Here is a 16,799-nt window from a genome sequence, read left to right on the forward strand (position 1 = left end):
TGGGGGGGGAGGCCCAGAGACTTTCCCTGATGAGAAATATATGCGGAGGGCGCCTGGGTGGCTCAGTCGTTAAGCATCTGCCTTCGGCTCAGGTCATGATCCCAGCGTCCTGGGATCGAGTCCCACATTGGGCTCCCTGCTCGGCGGGAAGCCTGCTTCTTCCTCTCCCACTCCCCCTGCTTGTGTTCCTGCTCTCGCTATGTCTCTCTCTGTCAAATAAATAAATAAAATCTTTAAAAAAAAAAAGAAAGAAAGAAATATATGCGGAAACATGAGGCCAGGGGAGAAAGTTAGGTTAGCCCAATTTAGCTGATTTCTCATTAACATAATTTTTCTTTTTATCTCTTTGTTCTTTTGGTCATTCTCTCTCTCCCTCTCTCTCTTCCCTGGAATTTATCTTCCAAAGCTCCTACTAATTTTTTGACGTCAGCAATATTATTATCATTTTTTTATTTTCAAAAGATCTTTCTTGCTTTCTGAACAAGTATCTAGGACAGAATATACTGGAAATTCTGGTTAATCCACAACGTGAATTCAGGAAACCCAAGAGGAAGATAGATGATTGATATGAGAAAGCAGCTCACACAAGGGGAAACCCAAATGATTCACACATAGATGAGGAAGTGTCCAAGCCCACTCTTAACTAGAAATGTGGAATGAGAGAGTAGGAAGATGGCAGCAGATTGGCAGCAGTTGGGAAGTTGAATAATATCGAGTTGGGAAGGGTGGGCCAGAAGGGAGGGGACCCTCATGGGCTGGTGGTGGGGAGTCACCCAGCACAGCCATTCTGGAAAATGGGCGCCCTGACAAGACGCGGTGAAATCGAGCACCAGAATGCTTTGTTGATTTCATAATTTGACCCTGGGTGACCTTTGCAGGGAAGGTCTCCTCTAGATCCACCCAGGAACATGACAAACCCTTAATAGCCAAGAGAAGACAGAAAGATAATTTCTGGGTAATTAATATTCTCATAGAAGGAGCAGGGATGGAAGATGTTGTGAGGGGGTGTGCAAGGGAGGCAGCGGACCAGCCAAGCAAAGAAATAAAGGGAGCAAAGACTACTAAAAAAAAAATCTTGTGGATATGATCTCATCAGTGCAAGAATGTGCGTATGCTTGGAATGAAGTGTGAGAAGTTTCTGTGACCCAGCGATTTCATTCTTGGATGTGGTTCCCGGAGAACTTCTCGCGTAGGTCCTCATGGGAACATGATGAGAACACTGACCGCGGTGTTAATCGTGGTAGCTGGGGATTGGCGACATCTTAGGGTTCATGACTGGAGGACTGGGTAAATAAACCATGATTGATCCACACCAGTGAATACCACACACGGGCTCATAGCAACAAGCCAGATGTACAAATAGCAACATGGACAGATCTTAAACATTTGTTGTTGGGTGAAGAAGGTCAGGAACAAAAGACTTACGAAAATTCCATTTCGGTATATAACAGAGAGGGCACACAAAACCCACCACGTATTTTATAAAGATTCCTGTTGAGGCGTAGATACTCTTTGCATTACCTATGGATACATAACATACCAACCCCAAATTCAGTGGCTTAAAACAGAGGACTACTCATTCTTTCTTTCTTTCTTTTTTTTTTTTATTTATTCATTTGAGACACAGAGATACAGAGAGAGAGAGAGAGCATGAGCAGGGAGAGAGGCAGAGGGAGAGGGAGAAGTAGGCTCCCTGCTGAGCAGGGAGCCCGATGCGGGGCTCGATCCCAGGACGCTGGGATCATGACCTGAGCCGAAGGCAGACGCTTAACCATCTGAGCCACCCAGGCGCCCCTCTTTTTTTTTTTTTTTAAAGATTTTATTTTTATTTATTTGCGAGAGAGAGAATGAGAGACAGAGAGCACGAGAGGGAGGAGGGTCAGAGGGAGACGCAGACTCCCCGCCGAGCAGGGAGCCCGATGCGGGACTGGATCCCGGGACTCCAGGATCATGACCTGAGCCGAAGGCAGTCACTTAACCGACTGAGCCACCCAGGCGCCCCCTACTCATTATTTCTTAAGATTCTCTAGGGCCAGAAATTTGGGCAGGGAGAGGCCAGGAGGCTTTGTTCACGCATCCTCGGGCCTCAGCACTCCTCTGTGTGGCCTCTCTCTGTCTCTCAATCTCCATATCGTGTCTTACTTCCCCACCCCCAGCCCAGGCCAGGCCTCTCTCTCTCTAGCAGGATAGCTGGACTTCCTTAAAGCGTGGTGGTTTGTGTCCAACCCTGAAAACTGAACCTTCCAGGTCTCTGAAGGCTGAGCCCAGAACTGGCAGAATGTCCCTTCTAGCACTTTCTACTGGCCATGGCAAGTTGCGAAGTTCGCTCAGATTCAAGGGGAGGGAAACAGACTCTAGCTCTGGGTGGGTGGTGTGACTTGCATGTACAGCGAGGGAAGAAGCTGATGGCCACCATCTTCGGAGACCGTCACATACACCAAGCACGCCATTTTGGCTGCCTGTGGAGCGTAGAATTGGTTTGGGGGAACCGGATGGAGGAGGGAAAGTAGGAGGGGAGATTGGGGAAGATGGCGTATCATGAACTCAGGACTACAACTAACCTAATTTTCTGTGCTTGAGGTACAAAAAAATAAAATAAAAATAAAAATCCCAAACCAAAATCAACCAAATAAAACAGGATTCCATAACCCAAATCAGAAAAACCCAACAAAAAAGTGACAAGACCGTATGAAACCTTCAGAAAGTGTACGTCAACTTTTGGTAAATTAAGATGCTGACTTTCGGGGCGCCTGGGTGGCTCAGATGGTTAAGTGTCTGCCTTCGGCTCAGGTCATGATCCCAGAGTCTTGGGATCGAGCCCCACATCGGGCTCCTGGCTCAGCAAGGAGCCTGCTTCTCCCTCTCCCTCTGCCTCTCTCCCTGCTCATGCTTTCTCTCTCTCTCTCTGTATCTCTGTGTCTCAAATGAATAAATAAAATCTTTAAAAAAAAAAAAAAAGAAAGATGCTGACTTTCAAACAGGGAGAAAGAGAAGGAGGCAGAGCATGTCTCTCGTGTTCCCTGCACTCTCTCCCCAGGAGGGGGTAAGGGGGTTGAGCCCCAAAACTTGGAATCAGTTCCGTTGAGGTGCGTGGCCAGCAAGAACCCCTCCCCACCGCCCGGCCCCATCCCCAGATGGCAGTCAGTCAACCTTGGCCTGCAGTAGGTAATCCGCTTGGTAAGCTCTTACCCAAATCTTAGAACTAAAACCACATCCCCGCCAAGACTCGCGCCTCCCAGCGGTGTTTTCCAGACTTTGATTAGTGGCCCACTAGTGGTTTGGGAAACTCGCCTCAGTTGGTCACGAACTAGGACGCAAGGAGCAAGGTTACATTGTTCGAGGAGACTTTCATGTCAATAATGCGAGAATCCATTCCTTCACTTACTCATTCAGTAAGTACCAGTTGAACATCTACTATGTGCTGGGTGCCAGGAATTCAGAAGAAAGTAAAACACACAAATGTGTGCGTGTGTGTGTCCCTCACAGAGGGATACTGTGTGTGTCAGAAAGTTGCTGCCCGAACACTCAGGCCTCTCCTTCCCTTTTCAGCACGAAGGCTTAGTGGAAGAAGAGAAACTCTGCCCTTGGCCGGCGGCCCATTTGGCGGGGGTCAGAAGGTTCATGTTGCCCGGGCCACGCAAGGGGCTTGGTGAGGTCGGATCCCTCTGCCCAGGGAGGGCTGCCTCCTGCCTCCGCCCCCTGTGCCTCTGGTCCTGGAGGGGCTTTATTCCCCGGACAGCGATGCCCCCCAGCCCCGAGCCGGGGAGCCTGGCTGCTGAGCCCGCGCACGTTGGGCAAGAGCAGAGAACCGGCCCCTCTGATCCCTGCCAGGGATATTTGGAGACACCAGCAATTCTGGGAAATCCAGGGGCAGGGAGGGAAAGGGGGGAGGGGCAGAGGGGACCCTGTGAACTGCCCCCCAGTCCCTCTTGGCCTGGACCCCTCCGAACTGTGCGGTGAGGAGCGAGGTGGCCGGCGTGTGGGGGTGAAGGGGGAGAGGCCAGGAGACCCCTTTCTCTGGGAAGAACAGAGACAGTCATGTCCCCACGCCCCCGCCACGCTTTGCCTGAGTTCCAACCCCGTTTCCGCTTCTATTTACTGTCCAAAGTCCTGGGGGCAGGAGATGCCAGGTTAGAACCACGTGGACCCTGGGACACAGGGGCTCAGGGGCCTCGCCTGGACCAGCCCCTCCTGGTTCCACCTGCTCCACTTCTCGCTGTAGCCCCTCCTTGCCCTGGGGCCTGGGCCACCCGAGCCACCGGGGAGTCAGCCCTCCATACCTTTCACAGGTAACCGAGGTGGGGGAGGCAGGTGGGACTGGGGATATTCGGTATTGAGGAGACCCTTGTTCAGGGACAGCGGGGGCCAGATGGATGGGGGGTGGTTTGGTCCATGAGTGTGGAAGGAGGGCTCCTGGCCAAGTCAAGGCCCGAGCAGTCTCCTGAGAAGGGACAGGACCCAGCTGTATTTCCGCCCCACACTCACCTCCAACCTTAGACCCAACCCAACCTGCTCCCACCCTACATCCAACCCCATCATCAGCCTCTGCCCAAAGTAGCATCTTAGCACAAGCCTTAGCCCCGAGCTCAGCCCCAGCCCTAAGGGGAACCTCAGCCCAACCCAGCTCCAGCCCTGGACCCGGCATGGCCAAGGACTTTCAAGACATCCAGCAGCTGGACTCCGAGGACAATGACCACCCACTGGGTGGAGGTGAGGGCCCGGGCCCTCGTGGGCACAACCCCAGGAGAGGAGACAGGTTCTGCGTAGGTGAGTGTCTGGTTTCTGGGGCTTCACTCCCCCTCCGTCTAGCTGCTGGTGGCTCTCTGTCTCGCTGAGGTCACATTCACCCGAGACCAGGGACAGGGCTTCTCTGGGTGTAGGACGCCAGTCTCCTCTGCTTGCCCCTGACCTCACCTTGCTCGCTACCCGCCCCTCCCCCCGGGGCCCCTGAGGGCGAGGGAATAACTCAAAGCTGGAGATGACTTTGTCCCCCTTCCTCCCAACCTGAGCAGGGTGCGCGTGCACGTGTGTGTGCAAGGGAAGCACATGCAGCAGGAGGGTGTGTATGTGGGAGGGTTGGGGGATGGGAGATGGGCACAGAGAGATCCCGGGAGACCCCCACTCCCCTAAGCGCCCTGCCTAGATCTTTCTCTAGCAACTCCTGAAGGAAGACTCAAGTGTCTGGGAACTGTTTTCAGGCGAGAGAGATCTGAGCTGAAGGGCAGGAGCCAGGAGCCGGGGAGGGGGTCTCGTGATGGAGCGAGGCTCCATGGAGACAGGAGCTCAGGGAGGGGGTTGGTTAGCCTGGGCTGGGAGGGGGGCCCTCATTCCCGAGGCTGGCAGACAGCGGGAGGGTGGGAGCTGAGCAGGGTAAGGGCAGCAGGAGGGACAGGCGTCCCCACCCACGGCTTCTCCCTTCCCGGGTGGTGAGCGGGGGGTGGTCGGGGCGACATGAATCACACCCTGTGCGTCCTCAGTGCCCATGTGATGCCTGGTATGAAGTGAACACTCGGGATGATTTTGGATATTGTCGGATCCTCTGAGGGTGAGAGGATTCAGTTTAAGCAGGAGGCTTGGACAGAGTTGAGAGGTTTTGGATTTCACAGAGGAGGGAGCTCACCCCAAAAGACCTGATGGACAGCACCTGCTTTTCCAGGACAGGCTTCTGCCTTTCCCAGCGTTCTAGAAGCCTACAGTTTTCCGCCAGCTTGGCAATGTTTCAACCACTGTTTCCTCAAAACCCCTTTTCCTGCCCCCCTCCCTGCTCCTTTCTCCTTCAAGGACTGTAATTATGCATGTATTCATGGCCCCACAGCTCACTGATGCTCTCCCTGTTGTTGTTTTTTTTAATTCTTTTCTCTTTCAGTGTTTCTTTTTATATAGTTATTATTGCTGTGTCTCCAAGTTCACTAATCTTTACTGAAGTCTCATCTTCCACTAATTCTACCCAGTGGATTTTCCATTTCAGGCATTGTAGTTTCATGCCTAGGAGTTCAACCCGGGACTTTTAAGTATCTTCCTTGACTTGTACTTATGTTTTTTTTTTTTTTTTTTTAAAGATTTTATTTATTTATTTGAGAGAGAAAGAGAATGAGAGAGAGAGCACATGAGAGCGGTTATGGTCAGAGGGAGAAGCAGACTCCCTGCCGAACAGGGAGCCCGATGCGGGACTTGATCCCAAGACCGCAGGATCATGACCTGAGCCGAAGGCAGTCGCTTAACCAACTGAGCCACCCAGGCGCCCCTTGTACTTATGTTTTTGAACAGAATACAGTTACAATATATGTTGTAATGTCCTGTGTCTGCTAATTCTAACCCCTGTGTCCATTCTGGGTCAGTTTTGATACATTTATTATTATTATTTTTAAAGATTTTATTTATTTATTTGACAGAGAGAGACAGCGAGAGAGGGAACACAAGCAGGGGGAGCAGGAGAGGGAGAAGCAGGCTTCCCGCCGAGCAGGGAGCCCGATGCGGGGCTTGATCCCAGGACCCTGGGGATCATGACCCAAGCCGAAGGCAGACACTTAATGACTGAGCCACCCAGGCGCCCCAGTTTTGATACATTTATTAACCTCCTCATTACGAGTTGTGTTTTCCTGTCTCTCTGTATGCCTGGTAATCTTCGATTGTGGGCTAGACATTGTGAATTTTACCATGTCGTGTGCTGGATATATTTGTATTCCTCTAAATATTCTTGAGCTTTGTTCTGGGGTGTGGTTAAGCAATGTAGAGTCATTTTGATCCTTTTGGGTTTTGCTTTTATGACTATTTTTTTTTTTTTTTAGAAAATCTGTTATTTTTTTTTAAGTTTATTTAACTTTTTTAGTAATCTCTACACCCAACTTGGGGCTTGAACTCATCACCCTGAGATCAAGATTTGCATGCCCTTCCGACTGAGCCAGCCAGGTGTCCCTGCTTTTACGATTGTTAGGTGGGTCTGGAGCACCCCTGAAGCACCGTTCCTGGACCTGTATAAGTGTGAGGCACTGTTCCCCAGCCCTTTTGGGTTGGTTTTGTCCTGGCCTGGGGTAGTTTTCCTGACATGCACATGTTGATCAGTGCTCAGCAGGTTGCTTGAGGGAAGCCTCTGCAGACCTCCAGGATTCTGTGGGCAGCTCTCTCCTCTTTGATACCTTGTTCTGTGACCTCTGCCACCTTGGTCATCCCCAACACCTCAGGGAGTCTGCTGGGCTCTGCTTGGATTTCCCTCCCTGCTGCCCAGCTGAAACTTTCCCCTAGCAGCAGCTGGGGAACCACTGGGCTCATCTTGTTGTTCCCGTCTCTCAGGGATCCTTGCCCTTTGTTGCCTGAGGTTCAGGTGTCTTGGAAAAGGTGGCTTCTCATACTTGCCTGTTTTTTTTGTTTTGGTTGTTTCTGGCAGGGAGGGGGAATCTAGCCCCCATCTTTCCATGTCTGGCAGACCCTTTTACCTTCAAACTTGCCTGGGCAGTGCTTTTTATGTTTTACCTCATTTTGTTCTCAGAACAGTCCAATCAGGTCGCTGCTCTTCTTACCCCCATTTTTAAAAGTGGCGATAAGAATACTCAATATGAGTTCTGCACCATAGCACACATCAGTGCAGGTGTAAGGATATACCACAGATGTTTGGAACTTACTCGTCTTGCATAACCAAAACTTTACACCCATTGAACAGCAACTCCCGTTTACCCAGACCCTGGCAACCACCCTTCTACTCTTGATGTCTGTGAGTCTGGCTATTTTAGATACTAGAAGTGGACATGAGAAAATTTGAGGCACCAAGTGGTCGAGTGACTTGCGCGTGATCTCAGAGCTAGCTGGTGGCACAGCTGGACTCAGCCACAGGCGGTCCGACTTCAGAGTGGAGGTGTGGGCATAGATCGCCGAGCTAGCCCAGAACTGGGGTTTCTGGATCATGGGTCAGGTTGGGAAGCAGGACAAGGGCAGTGGACAGGGTTTGAGAGAACAGTCAGACTCAGCCACGGGGTCCTGGCTGGGTGGGGAAGACCGTGGTCAGGGAGGGCTTCTGGATGGAGAGATGCCCAGAGGATGGGGAGGGTGGGAGGGGAAGGGTGTGCGGAGGGGAGGCTGTGCTCAGAGAGGGGGAGCGGGCAGTGGAGGTCAGAGACATGGCCTCTCTGAGTCAACATGGGGTTCTGAGTGTGTCTGAAGGGGGGGGAAGGTGACAGTCATTGGTGTGAGGATTTCAAGAGTTCTGGGTGGTCACTCACAGGGAGTGTCCACTTCAGGATGGTGACAGGAGGTGAACTTGGGAGGAAGACTCTGGGCCCCTGACCACCCCAGGACGCAGAGGTGCCTGGTGTCATGGCAGCGAGCAGACAGGAAGGTGGGGTCTGAGCCAAAGAGGAAGCATCTTGTTTGCAGGTGGACGGTGCAAAAGCGGGGGGTGTGTTTGTGAGTGTGTGAGATCGTGTGTGTCTGTGTGTACACGTGTGAGGAGACATGTGAACATGTGCCTCAGTGAGTGTGTGCACAGCTCTGAGCGGGACAGTGAAATGAGAGGAGTGTGCACACATGGGGGGGTTGGGGTTCAGTCTGGCCAAGGGCAGGGAGAGGTTTCTGTGAGGTTCTGCTGAAGCTAGAGGGGAGAGTTGGTGGTGGAGCAAGGGGTTCTGGGGGCCCCAGGGCAGAGGGAAATGCCAGAGGAGAAGGACGGGGGCTGGGAGGGCAGACCCCAGGGAGCCGTCTGTGGTGGAATGACCCGCAGTAAGGAATGAGGGGTCTGTTGTTGTGGTTTGCGACTTGTCTGAGCGGCCCAGGCATGGACTGTGAGAAGGACACAGGGCCTGGACCCCAGTACCGCAGGTCCGAGAGCGGGGCTTTGCGCACAGATGATGTGAACTATCGTGGGCCCTGTGCTTTGTGTTGCACTTACCTGTGTTGGTGTGTGTGCGTATCTGCCTGTGTTCATGGGGCGGCGAGTGTGCAAATGCGCGCGTGTGCAATGTCTGGCCCCTGGGGTCAAAGCCCAGTGACTCCCTGCACAACCAGCCCCCATCTACTTCCCTCCCACCCAGCCGGGGAATGTGCCTCCTCAGACTTCTGTTCCCCCGGGGGTCTCCCATATGTCCACTCTCTGGGTTCCCCCTCCCCAGGCCCCTCCTTCTGATACCCCTTCTTCTCCGGCAGGGACCCCCACGCAGTCGCCCCTTCCGCTGCAGCGCTTCTGCTCCACCTTGCGCCTCAGTCTGCTCGTCCTGGGCTTCAACGTCCTGCTGCTGGCGGCCATCTGCGTGATTGGGTCCCAAAGTGAGGGTCGCAGGGGCCAGCCGGGAGGGGGGCGCCGAGCCGGGGGCCACGAGAGCTCGGGGAGCGCAGCGAGAGGGCAGTAAGGAGCAGCGCTGGGACAGTCGTGGGGCGGTGATGGGGCCGGGAGGGGGCGGGGACGTGGACAGGCTGGGGCTGTGAGGCCGGACACAGCCCTCCCCACTTTGTCCTGTTCCCTCTGTCTCCTGGCAAGGGGCACAGCTGCAAGAGGAGCTGCGGATCCTAAAGGAAAACTTCAGCCACTTCTCCAACGGCGTCCTGTCGGAGATCGGCACTCTCTTCTCCCATGGTGCGTGGAGGCTCCGGTGAGGCAGGGGCTGCGGCTTATCCGCGCTGGGTTGGCTGCGCTCGGTGCTGGATGCCCGGTGCCCCGTCTGCAGGAGGGGCGTGTTTGGGGTGCTGGGGGTAGGACACCCAGCCCGAGAAGCTGGGCAGGGCGTCCAGGGACGCTGATCCCTGGGCCGAGGGAGCCTGAAGGATGAACAGGCAGGTGAAGACGATGGGGGTTCGTGCCAGGTAGAGGGAACAGAATCTGCAAAGCCAGGAGGTGAGGAAGACTGCCGTCCATTCCCATGTGACCCTTTGCAGTGTGGCAGGGGCGAAGTGGCGAGGGCTGGGCAGAGAGGCGGTTAGGGGCCGGTCCCGCAGGCAGGGACCTCGTGCTAATGAAGAGAGGCCCTGTTCTGAGAACATGGGGACCTGCTGAGGGGGTTGAAGCAGGAGAGCGGCCGGCGCAGGTGTGTGCCTTAGCAAGCCACTGTGGGGACGGGGTGGAGTCAGGGAGGCTCGAGTGGGCGCGGATGGAGGGCCGTTAAGGAGGCAGAAGGGAGGGAGATTGGTGAGCCTTCCTCTTTCTCAGGGCGCAGTGCCAGTCACCAGCTGACCTCTCTGGAAGCCAAGCTGGAGAAACAGCAGAGGGATCTGAAAGCAGGTCAGAGACCCCCCGACCTTGAGTGTGTGCGTGTTGCGTGTCCCCAGTCCCGAGGCTGGCGCGCCGTGGGGGGTCCCGGCAGGTGGGCGCCCCCACCGCCCACATCCCGCCCCCCATGCCACGCCCTAGATCACGACGCCTTGCTCCTGCATCTGAAGCACTTCCCCATGGACCTGCGCATCCTGACTTGTCAGATGGCCTTCTTCCAGAGCAATGGTAGGGACAGAGGGGGCCTCCCGCCCAGTGCGCCTGCGCCTGCACCTGCCGGCGGGCTCTCACCTCCCCGGGCCCCCGCCCCCGCCCCCGCAGGCACACAGTGCTGTCCCGCTAACTGGCTGGAGTACGACGGCAGCTGCTACTGGTTCTCCCGCTCCGGGAAGACCTGGGAGGACGCGGACAGGTACTGCCAACTGGAGAGCGCGCACCTGGTGGTCATCAACTCCAGAGAGGAGCAGGTGAGACTGCACCTTCCCGGGGTGCAGCTGGGAGGCTGGGTCAGGCTGCTTTCTTATCAGTTTTTAACCAAAGGAAGAGTCCAGAGGCGGAGGTCTGGGAGAGCCCTGGGAAGTTCATGGTGAAGCAGCCACTGATTTTAAGAGGTGGGACATTATTGGAGCCAGGAGCCAGGTGAGCAGGTGATGAGCGGCAGGTGGGGGACAGAATTCCAGACGGAATGAGCTGAAGGGCCACGGGCTTGGGTGGAGAGCACAGTGCCAGCGCTCAGTGCCTTCTTGCTGCATGTGGATGGGTGGTCACTGGGCGAAAGGGACAGAGCGGGTAGAATTCCCAGAGACACACCTGCCATGGGTTACTGGGTCCCTCCAAAGAGTTCCTGGTCTCCCCTGCCCGCTGCCACCACCGGCCACAACCCCAACACCAGAGTTCGCAGGGGACAGCCAAGCCGTTAGGATAGGTGGAGACATTTTTTCCAAAGGAGGATGTGACTGGCAAAAGTCTTTGCTCGGTGAGAAACACTTCCATATATTCACCTGTAATCCTCACGACCCCACGGGCAGGCACTCTTATCCCCTTCGAGGGAGGGAGAGATGAGGGGACTAAGGAAACAGTACATGTTGCCAGAATACATTTATCAAATATATATCCAATATATGTGTTTATATATATCAAATACTAAGTAAATATGTAAATATATAGATAAACATATACATTATAAATATATAAATATATAAAGGAATTTCTCCTACGGATTGTGAATACGTGTTGTTTCCAATTTTTAAAAACTGAGTAAGAGCCTTCTCTTTTAATAGATATGTATCTCATTTACATTTGTTTTTAACAGACATATTTAACCTCAAGCCTGTCTTTTTTTTTTTTTTTTCCTGTCGATATTCTTCTTTTGTTTTCTCACGTTTGCTGTGTGAGATGTATTCTTTTTGTTTTCTCCCCTACGGTATTTTGAACTACATGTAGCTTCTTTTTGGTTATACTAGTGATTACTTTGATCATTTTAAACGATGGGCTGAAATTTATCGGCTTCAAAAAACGTCAAAGAGTTCATACAACTTTCCATATGAAAGATGAGGAAACCAGTCTACTTACATTCTTCACATGCCTCCTCTTTTTTTTCTTTTTAAAGATTTTATTTATTTATTTATTTGACAGAGAGAGACACAGTGAGAGAGGGAACACAAGCAGGGGGAGTGGGAGAGGGAGAAGCAGGCTTCCCATTGAGCAGGGAGCCCAATGTGGGGCTCGATCCCAGGACCCTGGGATCATGACCTTAGCCGAAGGCAGATGCTTAACCGACTGAGCCACCCAGGCGCCCCAAGCCTCCTCTTTTTTGTTTGTTTGTAAGTAAGCTCCATGCCCAATATGGGGCTGGAACTCACAACCCCGAGATCAAGAGTTGCATGCTCTATCGACTGGCCAGCCAGGTGCCCCGCCTTGTTCTTTTTTTAAAAATTGAGATATAATTGACATAAAATATGGTGTAAGTTTGAGGGGTACAATGTGTTGGTTTGATACATGTGCATGTTGCAATATAATTACTCCAGTAGCATCAGCTAACACCCTTAGCCCTTCACAGATTTTCACTTTTTTGTGCGGAGAGCAATGAAGAGCTAGTCTCTTAGCAACTTTGAAGTTTATAATGCCTCCTTCTTTTCTCTCTGAGATTCCGTAAGCATTTTGCCTGAATAGTTGGAGTCTTTTTTGTCTTTGAATCTCATTAGCCTCGTCCAGATATATCTTGGTGTTGCTCCTTCTCTGTAATTTTCCTCCGGGGCCAGGAGCATCCTCTTAATTCGTAAAGTTAGGTTTCCTAAATTCTTAAATACGATTTTAATTTGAACTTCTTTTTTCTTGTGCGTTCTCTTTCTTTTTCTGGAACGGGTCATCCAAACGTCCCTCTGTTGTCTGCTGTCCACAGCCCCCACCCTATACTTCTGTCTTTCTCTTTCCCTCTGGGTGGCAGTCCTGTCCTCAAGCCCATCGTTCATGCCCCAGACTTGGCTTTCTGCTAAGTTCCTGGGCTTTTTTGCATGGCTCAAATCTTTCTCTTGGGTTTCTTCCCTTCACTTATCATTGTGTTCTCTTTCTTCTTGGATGTCTTCTTTGATATTTTATATCATTCGTCTCCTCTTTAATTTTGCATAAGTTCCATGATCACGGCCCCCCCCCCCCCCGTCGCCATTTTTTTGAATGGGTGCAATTCTTTCTTGCCTGTTATTTACCCAGGAATAGGGGAGATGAATTCACCTGGCACTATTGATTCCTCCCCTCAGTCTTCAACCCAGAGGGCTGGATATCGGCGATTTGTATTCCGTTCGGTCATTCAGCTTCCGGTGGCAGCGGGAAGAGGGGGTGGGGACAGCAGGTGGCAGCAAACAGAATATCTGGTCTCTAGCACTTTCCCTCCAGCTCTGTTGACGCCTCTGAATTTGTGGGGCAGGCCCCCCAGCCTCCTCATGCACAGAATGCTGTCCTGTTGGCAGGATTCTAGAATTAATTCAAGGATGCTGTCATATACCTGTGCTCAAGTGAGGTGGTCTGCAATCGTTATGGGGTCTCTAGGAAGCGAATGGAATTAGGAAATTTCCCTCCATACGGGGTTGTAGACCCTCCACATGCTGTCAAAGGGAAGGGCTAGGCGTGTATGTTAATCAGGCCATCCCCCCGTTTCCTCTATATTCTCCCACTGCTACCCTTCCAAAACATGGGGCTAAAGTCTCTTCTGTAAGAGAAAGCCATGTGGGGGTCTGTTGTCCTCGGGGGTGTGCATGAGTCCTGGGGAGCTGTCTCAGAGACCACCTCCTCCCCACCCTGCCCTCACACATTTCCCTCAGACTGCAGACCCCATGTAGCCAAGTCATAAGGGGGTCTGGGCAGTGGGTCCAAGCTTGAAAGGCCCAGGGCCCGGCAAAACTCCAGAAACCACAGCTACACAGAGAAGCAGGAACAGGAGGAACAGGGCACATGCCCTTGAGAGGCAAGTGAAACCGAGATCTTTTCTTTTTTTTAAGATTTTATTTATTCATTTGAGACACAGAGATACAGAGAGAGAGAGACAGAAAGTATAAGCAGGGAGAGAGGCAGAGGGAGAGGGAGAAGCGGGCTCCTTGCTGAGCCAGGAGCCCGATGTGGGGCTTGATCCCAGGACCCTGGGATCATGACCTGAGCTGAAGTCAGACGCTTAACGATCTGAGCCACCCAGGCGCCCCTGAAACTGAGATCCTTAGTGGGTGTTGGGGTCCCATGGGGGCAGCAGGGGCCAGAGTCAGGATTCCAAGAGTTCGAGGTCGTGGGCAGAAGACACCAGAAGATGAGAGTCGGGGTAGCAGCTGTGAGCTGGGAATGAGGTGGGGTGCTGAGTCGGGGGGAGCGGTCACAAACCCCAGCACTGGAATTCCTGGGTTCCACCAACTACCTCGAGTTCCTTAATCTCACCTGTGAAGTGTGAATCACCAGGGTGCCCAATTTAAAGAGCTCTTGAAGGATCAAATAAGATAACCTTTGGAAAGCACTTAGCACGAGGTTTAGCCCCGCAAAGTTCCACTCAGCAATAACTCCAGTTCCAGAAGAAAAAGCAAAAATAGTTGTTTTGGGAGCGGACGCTTCAGCCTGGGGACAGAGGGAGCTGGACAAGACGGAGGCAGCCGCAGCTGCCTGCACGGAGGTTCAAGGCACTAGAACCTTCCTTCCCTCCTGTTTTCCAGAAATTCATTGTCCAACACACAAACCCCTTCAATGCCTGGATAGGTCTCACTGACAGCGAGGGCACCTGGAAATGGGTGGATGGCACAGACTATCAGCAGAACTACAAGTAAGTGGCCTCCCCTCTGCCCTGTTGGTTTGGCCTGGGGCCAGCCCCCTGGTCTTTTGCTCCATTACACTCCCACCCTTCCCCCGGGGACCAAACTCCCAACCCTCTCCCTCCCAGGCTGCTGCATCGCCTCCCTGAACCCCTCCTCCTCGGCTGTGCTTTTCTGAGGTGGGGGTGAGCGTTGCAGGGCTGGGGGTCAGAGCTTGAGCTCCATCCTGCCTTCCTAGGAACTGGGCGGCCACTCAGCCAGATGACTGGCAGGGGCATGAGGTGGGTGGAGGTGAAGACTGCGCGGTAGTCCAGGCGAATGGACGCTGGAACGACCATTTCTGCAAGCAGGTGCAACGCTGGGTGTGCGAGATGAGGCTGAACATCACGGCTTAGGAGCCCGCCCCCCTGCCCCGCCCCCAGCTCTCTGCAGGGAGGATTTTGAAGAAAGGAAAAATAGAGGGGAGGGGTCGAGACAGGAGGGAGGGTGTGCTGTGAGCATCACAGACCCCCAGAGACACTGAGGTCCCGCCTCCTTCCGCAAGTGACTGTCATGATTATAATTTTCAGCCCGCTCCATGGGGTAGGGAAAGAAGATGCAAGTATTTGAAATTGCATGGACTGGTCATTTGTAACTGGGAGATGTGGGGAGCAAAGAAGAGGGGGGCATCTGGAAGAGACAGATTTAGTCCTAGACAGCTGCCCCTTGAGACCCCATCCCAAGGGACATGGGTCAGGGAGGGGAGGGAGGTTTGGAGCAGAGATGCTCAGCTCGAGGCAGCAGGTGGGGGCCGGAGGGACTGCATGGGGAAGCAGCTCCCCCCACCCCAGGGGATCTCCCACAGAAGAGGTTTCAGGGAACAACGGGGCTCCTCCCAACCCCAGGAGCTGTGGTTTGGCTGACGGGGGCTGCAGAAAATGCTTGCTAAGGGAACGGGGTTCGGTAAGACGCTGTCCCCTATCTGCAGTGGGACCACCTCTTCTGGACCCCTAAGAGATCTAGACCTTTCTCTAGCACAGGGTGTCACCAGCCACTTCCTCTGGGGCTAAATGTCACCTTCCAAAATCATTCTGAAGCCAATATTAAGAGGTTCTTGAAGCAATTAGAGTTGTTGTTTTATTTTTACTGCAAAAGTAATATATACTATTAGGAAAAAATGCTTCTCTCTCACACACACAGGGATGCTCCTCACGCCTCCCACCTCTCCCAGAGTTAACTATTTTGTGGCCATTGGATTAGGGCTCTCCAAAGAACCAGCAGGATGTGTGTGTCTGTGTATGTGTGATTTATTAAAGAGATTTATTACAAGGAATGGGCTCATGCGGTTATGGAGGGTGGCAAGTCCCAGGTTCTGCAGGTGCGCGGGTGAGCTGGAGACCCCGGAGAGCCAGTGACCCCAGTTCCAGTCTGAGTCCAAAGCATGAGACCCAGGAGAGCCGACGGTGTGGCTCCATGTGAAGGCAGCAAGCTCAAGACCCAGGGAGGGCGGATGTTTCCATCGCAGCCCGAGCCAGCAAGAAAGCCGGGGTCCCAGGGTGGAGGGGTCAGGCGGGAAGGACTCTGTCTTACTCCCGGGAGGGTCAGTCTTCTTGTTCCCATCAGGGCTTTAGCCAACGGAGCCGGCCGGCCCAGTTTGCTCTACCAGTTCCAATGCTCATCTCATCCCCAAACACGCCCCCAGACACACTCAGATTCGTGTCTGACCAACTCCCGAGGCGCCCTGTGGTCCCGTCCAGCTGACCCACGGAATCACCCGTTCCACGTGTCCCATCGGGACGTTTCCCGCGTTCCTGCGTGGATGCAGCAGAACCTATCACTAGGTCGCGTGCTCCTCCTGCTTCCCCGGGTCTGAGGGCGTCCGTCCAGCCTCTGCTGTTCCCTGACCAGTTTATGTTGGCAAACTTCGCAGCGGTAGAGAGTTCCAATGTATGGATGTGCCACACGTGACTCAGACATGCCCCAGGGTGGACGGCGAGCTGCTCTTTTTGCCTGTTTTCACATGTCCTATTTCAAGCGGTTGCTGCTTCTAGCCTCGCACCGTGCTGAGACTTCCTAGCGTTCACTTGCAAAGTTCTCTAGGACGTCTCCTTCAAAAAGTGGTCGGACTGATCATTCGTGCAGCTTGAAGTCTTGTGGGGCTCGAGGCAGCCGCCCCTGCTGCTCAGAGAAGCTCGCTTTTGGTGCTTTGGCTGTGTCTCCCAGCATTGACATCAGAATTTCTAAATAATAGATGCAAACGGGTATTTCTTTATTGATCACTTGTGAGTGTTACTTAGTAACTCTCTATCATGTCGACGGGGCACGATCTTCTCGTTCAGTCTGCAACA

General features: G+C 53.1%; 1 protein-coding gene across 14 annotated transcripts; it reads left to right on the forward strand.

Moving 5' to 3' along the window:
- The first annotated feature begins 3,968 nt into the window (after positions 1-3,968).
- Positions 3,969-16,727, forward strand: LOC102739101 (asialoglycoprotein receptor 2). Of its 14 annotated transcripts, none has more exons than XM_081805837.1 (10): positions 3,969-4,289; positions 4,625-4,767; positions 9,133-9,252; positions 9,464-9,559; positions 10,130-10,201; positions 10,331-10,417; positions 10,511-10,656; positions 10,730-10,828; positions 14,377-14,483; positions 16,075-16,375. In XM_081805837.1, the coding sequence occupies exons 1-10, from the start codon at positions 4,039-4,041 to the stop codon at positions 16,322-16,324; spliced, it is 1,371 nt and encodes a 456-aa protein (XP_081661963.1). In that variant the 5' UTR covers positions 3,969-4,038; the 3' UTR covers positions 16,325-16,375. The 14 variants fall into 14 exon arrangements, 10 of the variants coding, with proteins under 10 accessions (XP_081661963.1, XP_081661965.1, XP_081661962.1 ...); XM_081805839.1 differs by having other exon boundaries at positions 3,971-4,289; positions 4,543-4,767; XM_081805836.1 differs by having other exon boundaries at positions 3,971-4,289; positions 4,559-4,767.
- Positions 16,728-16,799: the final 72 nt, after the last annotated feature.

The sequence above is a fragment of the Leptonychotes weddellii genome, chromosome 15 (assembly GCF_054177405.1).
Source record: "Leptonychotes weddellii isolate Sample4059 chromosome 15, ASM5417740v2, whole genome shotgun sequence".
Taxonomy (NCBI): domain Eukaryota; kingdom Metazoa; phylum Chordata; class Mammalia; order Carnivora; family Phocidae; genus Leptonychotes; species Leptonychotes weddellii.

Excerpts from the sequence above, each read along its gene's own strand:
- LOC102739101 (XM_081805836.1), top strand. The coding sequence starts at position 4,039 with ATGTCCCCACGCCCCCGCCACGCTTTGCCTGAGTTCCAACCCCGTTTC. Across the intron at positions 4,768-9,132 it reads AGGAGACAGGTTCTGCGTAG|GGACCCCCACGCAGTCGCCC; the intron begins GTGAGTGTCTGG and ends CTTCTCCGGCAG. Across the intron at positions 10,418-10,510 it reads GGCCTTCTTCCAGAGCAATG|GCACACAGTGCTGTCCCGCT; the intron begins GTAGGGACAGAG and ends CCGCCCCCGCAG.